The 6,676-nt window shown below is 36.7% G+C and overlaps 1 protein-coding gene across 1 annotated transcript in view; it reads left to right on the top strand.

The window, feature by feature from the left end:
• The window catches only part of CCDC158 (coiled-coil domain containing 158), a 116,570-nt gene that overhangs the window by 69,130 nt on the left and 40,764 nt on the right, over positions 1–6,676 (top strand). The window contains exon 17 of the mRNA XM_006871582.1: positions 3,169–3,294. Within this exon, the coding sequence (XP_006871644.1) occupies positions 3,169–3,294 (126 nt within the window). The remainder of the gene's footprint in view (positions 1–3,168; positions 3,295–6,676) is intronic.

Below are 6,676 nucleotides of genomic sequence, written 5' to 3'. Positions count from 1 at the left end.
TCACTATGGGTCAGTACCAACTCGATGGCACTTAACAACAACAGCAACAACAGTGGGCAAAATATTGAATGATGCAGAAAGCATCAAAAGAAAGATGGAAGGAATACACAGAGTCACTGTATAAAAAAAAAAGGTCAATGCTCAATTCAAGAGGTAGCATATGATCAAGAGCCAATGATACTGAAGGAAAAAGTCCAAGTTGTATTGCAGGCTTTGGCAAAGAGTAAGTCTCCTGGAATTGAGAAAATACAAATTGAAATCTTTCAAAAAACTGATGAAGTGATTCATCTATGCCAAGATATTTGGAAGACAGCTACCTGGCCAGCTAACTGGAAGAGATCCCTTTCCAAAGAGAGGTGACCCAACCGAATGCAGAGTTCAGCAGAAAATATCATTAACATTGCATGCAAGTAAAATTTTGCTACAGATAATTTAAAAACTTCTGCAACTATACATTGACAGAGAACTGCCAGAGGTTCTGAGAAGGAGATGGAACAAGGGAATACCATTGCTGACGTAAGATGGATCTTGGCTGAAAGTAGAGAATACCAGAAAGATGTTTACCTGTACTTTATTGACTACGCAAAGGCTTTCAATTGTATATCTCATGACAAGTTATGAATAACATTATAGAGAGTGAGTATTCCAGAATACTTAATTGTGCTCATGGGAACCTGTACATAGACCAAGAAAGAGGCAGTTATTCAAACAGAACTAGGGAACACTGAATGGTTTAAAATTAGGAAATATGTGCACTAGGGTTGTATTTTTTTATTATATTTAATCAGTCTGTATGCTGAGCACATACTCCGAGAAGCTGGATTATATGAAGAAAAACATGGCATCGGGATTGGAGGAAGACTCATTACCAACTTGCCATATGCAGATAATACAACCTTGCTAGCTGAAAGTGAAGAGAAATTAAAATACTAATTAAGATTAAAGACCATAGCCTTCATTATGGGTTGCACCTCAAACAAAATACAGAAAACAAAAGTCCTCTCCACTGGACTAATAAATAATAACAAGATAAATGGAGAAAAGATTGAAGTTGTCAAAGACTTCATTTTGATCAGATCAATCATCAACACTCCCGGAAGCAGCAGTCAAGAATTCAAATGACGTATTGCATTGGGCAAATCTGTTGCACAAGACTCTTTGAAATGTTCAGGAGCAAAGTTTGAGAACTAAGGTGCACCTGACCCAAGCCATGGTATTTTCAATAATCTCATATGCATGCGAAAGGTGGACAGTGAATAAGGAAGACCATAGAAAAATTGATGCATTTGAGTTACGGTGTTGGAGGAGAATATTAAAAGTACCATTGACTGCCAAAAAAAATAAACAAATCTATTGGAAGAAGTACAGCCAGAATGCTCCTTGGAAGCCAGGATGGTCAAACTTGGTCTTTCATACTTTGGGTATCTTACCAGGAAGGACCAGTTCCTAGAGAAGGATATCATGTTTGGTAAAGTGAAGAATCCGAGAAAAAGAGGAAGACCCCAATGAGATGGATTGGCACATTGGCAGCAGCAGTGTGCTCAAGTTTAGCAACAATTGTGAGGTGGCATAGGACTGAGCAGTGTTTCATTCAGTTGTGGACAGGGTCCCTATGAGTCAGTACTGACTCAATGGCATATAACAACAGAAGCAAAATAATTGTGGAAATTATGTACATTCAACAAGTGTTGCTTGGACATCTGCTATGTACCAGTCAATGTGTAAAGTACTTCACAAATTGCTTTAATAAGGGAAAGTGCAGATAATACCAACAACAACAATGTGTTTTTAAAAAGTAATTCATTCTTCACTGGGGGATAACATTACTAGTGTCAGATGAAAGTCAAACTATATATTGCTTTGGGAAAATCTGTGACAAAAGACCTTTATTTAAAGTGTTATAATTCAAAAACATTACTCAGAGGACTACAGTGTACTTGGCCCAAGCCATGGTATATTCAGTCACTTAATGTGCATGTAAAAGCTGGACTATCAATAAGGAAGACCAAAGAAGAATTGAGCATTTGAATTATGGTGTTGACAAAGAATATTGAATATACCATAGACTGCCAGAAGAATGAACAAATAATCTATTTTGGAAAACATACAACCACATACACTTTAGAAGCTGGAATAGCAAGGCTTTGTCTCACGTACTTTGGACACGGTAGCAGGAGGACCAGTCCATGAAAAAAACATAATGTTTGGTAAAGTAGTTGTTGTTGTTGTTATGTGCTGTGGAGTTGGTTCCGACTTATAGTGACCCTGTACAGGGTTTCCGAGGCTGTAAATGTTTACAGCAGCAGAAAGCCTCATCTTTCTCCCATGGAACAGCTGGTAGTTTCGAACTGCTGACCTTGTGGTATGCAGCCCAATTCGTAACCACTACGCTACCAAAGCTCCTTGCTTATGATTATGCAACCATTAAACCAAAAGAAAACCCAAACCTCTTGTTACAATCATGACTATCTTTTCCCAAATTAATCTCTCTGATTAATAGAAACTCAGTTTCCCCTAAGTCATAACCACCTCTTCCCCTGGTAACCAATCCTATGCTTTGTTAAAATATAGGGTCAGTAAAAAACAAAAAAGGAGACCCTCAGTAAGCTGTACTGATGTAGTGACTGCAACAGTAACCTCAGATGTGACAATGATTGTGAGGATGCTGGAATGGATGATGTTCTATCATGTTGTATGTAGGGGTCACTGTGAATCAGGACCAACTTGACAGCGCCTAGCAACAATAAAAATAACACACTTCCCACTAAAGTATATGCCTACTTTACAGAAGTGTCTTTTAAAGCTCTACACATACTCTAAAGACTCAATAATGGATACTTTCATGGGCAAGAGCACTCCATATTTATAAAGAATCTTTATCTGTAGTATGCCAGAGCTGGCATGGAGTCTTTTGTCACAAGTTAGAATCCTATGTATATTTTCACCTATGGAATGCCAGGCAGAAGTGTGAAGGCTTCTACCTAAGTACATACTTTAGTCTTCAGGGTAATTCAGACATCAGGAATCATTTTTCTGTAATACTTTGGGTATATAGCTATTTGTAAGTTCAACATGTAATAGTGAAATTATGTTGAAAAATTTTATTTTCACATTTCTGTATACTTGTGAGTTGGCAGTTATTTTGCTTATATCTATATTGTTTTCCAGGAACTTCAGGGCCCTGGATACACTTCAAATTCTTCTGTGAAACCACGTCTTCTGCAGCTACCATCGGCTGCTCGATCTCATTCTAATGTACCATCTTCCCAGTCTACAGGCAGCTTCCTGTCACATGTAAGTAACTAGTCTTAATAATCCATGAAGGAAATGACATATCATGTAAGTAATGGCAAATATAACATGTAAGTAAGTTTAAATTTCTAAGAATTTCATTAAAAATAATCTGTGTGATTATGACTTTTGTAATTAGTATATTTTAGATTTATATATTTCCCTAAAAATCCAACAAAGATTAGATGAATGAAGCTGTTTTCTTTTCTATTTATTGTTTTCTCTGGGGAAAACAAACATGGATTGTTCAGTAGGAGTAATGTTAAAATAATTACTCGAGTAAAGTATTCATTAGTCATGTATTCAGTTCTTTGGTTATTTCTATCACAAACATGTCAGGATTACAAAGCCAGCATTGAGATGGTTAAAATATGCATCACTTAAAATGCCAATGGTAAATTGCTAGTATGTTTAATTCTCTATCAAGATGAAAATAAGTTTCTCTGTATCATTTTTCATGAAAGATAAGACATTATAATCATAAAAATTTTTAAGTAATAAATACACTTTATTTCCTTAGTTAAAATAGTAGCAACTTCAGAACATTTTCAGTTTCACCTTTCAAACTTGTAAAGTTCAAAATTATATGGGTGGCTCCATAGGATAAGTACTGGACTACAATCCAGAAGGTCAGCAGTTTGAGCCCACTAGCTCCACTGGATAAAGATAAGGCTTTCTGTTTCTGCAAAGATCTAAAAAAGTTTTGTTAATCCTATACAGAGTTGCTCTGGTAGTGTAGTGGTTACGAATTGGGCTGTGAACCTCAGGACAGCAGTTCGACAGCTGCTCCGTGGGAGAAAGATGAGGCTTTCTACTCCCGTAAAGATTTACAGCCTCGGAAACCCTGTACAGGGCCGCTATGAGTCGGAACCAACTCCACGGCACATAACAACAACAATACAGAGTCGCTATGAATCAGAAAGAGTCGATGGCATGTAACAGCAGCAATAAAAATTCAGGCTTTGTTTTCTTTGCAGAGAGTTATTTATGGAACCATAAGTCCCATAGTCAACCAGTGATCAAGCTCAAACTTGAAAGAAATAAGACTGATTCCCTAAATCAATACTACAGGTGTATGGTTTTATAGCGATACTTTTTGACTGACACTTGTTAACTAATCAAATCACAAAAACCTTAAGTTTAACAATAACACTGTAGCTTATACTCTTCTCCCAAAACCAAACTTTTACATTTATCATCAAAAAGAATATTTCAAGATCTATCTCGAAATATTTGAAGCATACAGAATGCTGTGTTAGGATGTTGTTGTTGTTAACTTCCATCAAGTTGATTCTGATCCAGAATGACCCTGTATTTCCAAGGAGCAGTTGGGGAACTAGAACCACTGACCTTGCAGTTCAAAGAATTTTGCAATCTGACACATTAGCCCACAGCACCACATCAGGACTCCTGTGGAAAGAGAAGGTGGAAAAGCTCCATATCATCAGCCAAAACAAAGCCAGGGGCAGACTGTGGGATAGATTATCAATTGCTCATATGAAAGTTCAGATTGAAGCTGAAGAAAATTAAAGCTAGTCCACAAGAACCAAAGTATGACCTTGAACATATTCTACCTGAATTTAGAGATCTTCTCAAGAACAGATTTGAATTATCCGACACTAATGACAGAAGACTAAAAAGTTGTGCGATGACATCAAGAACATCATGCAGGAAGAAAGCATAGATCATTAAAAAGGCAGGAAAAAAAGAAAAGACCAAACTGAATGTCAAATGAGACTGAAATTTGTTCACCAGTGTAGCAATGCTCAAGCAAATGGAAGAAATGAGGAAGTCAAAGAGCCAAATAGAAAATTTCAAAGAAGACAAAAGTCAAGTATTATAATGAAATGTGAAAAGACCTGGAGTTGGAAAACCAAAAGGGAAGAACATGCTCAGCTGAAAGAAATGAAAAAAATTAAGCCTCAACTTATAATATTGAATGATTCTATGAGCAAAATATTGAATGGCACAGAAAGTATCAAAAGAAGATGGAAGGAATAGACAGTCTGTGCTGTGTACCAGAAACAAATGATTACTGTTTAACTATTTTAAGAGGTAGCATAGAATCAAGAGCCAATGATACTGAAGGAAGAAATCCAAGAAGTAAAATCCAAAAAGCAAAAACCTCTGACCCTTCAGGAATTGACAGAATACAAATTGAAGTCTTTCAACAAACTAATGCAGCACTGGAAGCAGTCATTCATTTGTGCTGAGAAATTTAGAAGACAACTACCTGGTCAGCCAATTGAAAGAGATCCAATTTATGCCCATTCCAAACAGAGGTGACCCAAAAGAATGTGGTAATAAACAATAGTATCATTAATATCAACTATCAAGTGTAATTTTGCTGAAGATAATTTAAAAATGTCTATCGAGAGAGAACTGTCAGAAATTCAAGGTGGATTCAGAAGAGGACATGGAACTAAGGATCTTAGCGGAAAGCAGAGAATACCAGACAGATAATTTACTTGTGCTTTATTTGTTATGCAAAGATTTTTTACTGTTCTCCATTTTATCCATGGCAAGCTATGGATAATATTGTGAAGAAAGAGTATTCCAGATTATACTCATGTGGAACCTTTACATAGACCAAGAGCTGATTGTTAGAACATGAAAAGGGACTACTGAATGGTTTAAAGTGAGGAAAAGTGTTCACCAGGGTTATATTCTTTCACCATATTTATTCAGTCTGTATGCTGAGAAAATAATCCAAGAAGCTGAATTTTATGAGGAAGAATGTGGCATCAGGATTGGAGGAAGATTCATTAACAGCCTGCAATATGGAGATGATACTACCTTGCTTGCTTGAAGAGAAGAGGACTTAAAATACCTATGAAAATCAAAGACTACATCCTTAGTATGGAATGTACCTTAATGCAAAGAAAACAAATACCTTCACCACTGGACCAATAAATAACATCATGATACATGAAGAAAAGATTGAAGTTGACAAGGGACTTCATTTTACTTGGATCCACAAACAATAATCATGGAAGCAGCAGTCAACATTCAAATGACATATTGCATTAGGCAAATCTGCTGCACAAGACCTCTATAAAGTGTTCAAGAGCAAAGGTGTCACTAAGGTGCGCCTAATCCAAGCCCTGGTATTTTTAGAAGCCTCATATACATGTGAAAGTTGGACAGTGAATAAGGAAGACCATAGAAGAGTTGATGCATTTGAGTTATGGTGTTGGAGGAGAATATTGAAAGTGCCATGAACTGCCAGAAGAACAAACGAATCTATGTTGAAAGAAGTATAGCCAGAATAGCTCCTTAGAAGTCAGGATGGCAAGATGTTATTTTTTGTACTTTGGACATATTATCAGGAGGATCTAGTCACTCTGGTAGCGTAGTGGTTACGAATCGGGCTGCGAACCTTAAG

Source organism: Chrysochloris asiatica, unplaced genomic scaffold (assembly GCF_000296735.1).
Source record: "Chrysochloris asiatica unplaced genomic scaffold, ChrAsi1.0 scaffold00169, whole genome shotgun sequence".
Lineage (NCBI taxonomy): Eukaryota > Metazoa > Chordata > Mammalia > Afrosoricida > Chrysochloridae > Chrysochloris > Chrysochloris asiatica.
This window is presented reverse-complemented; position numbering and strand designations above follow the sequence as displayed.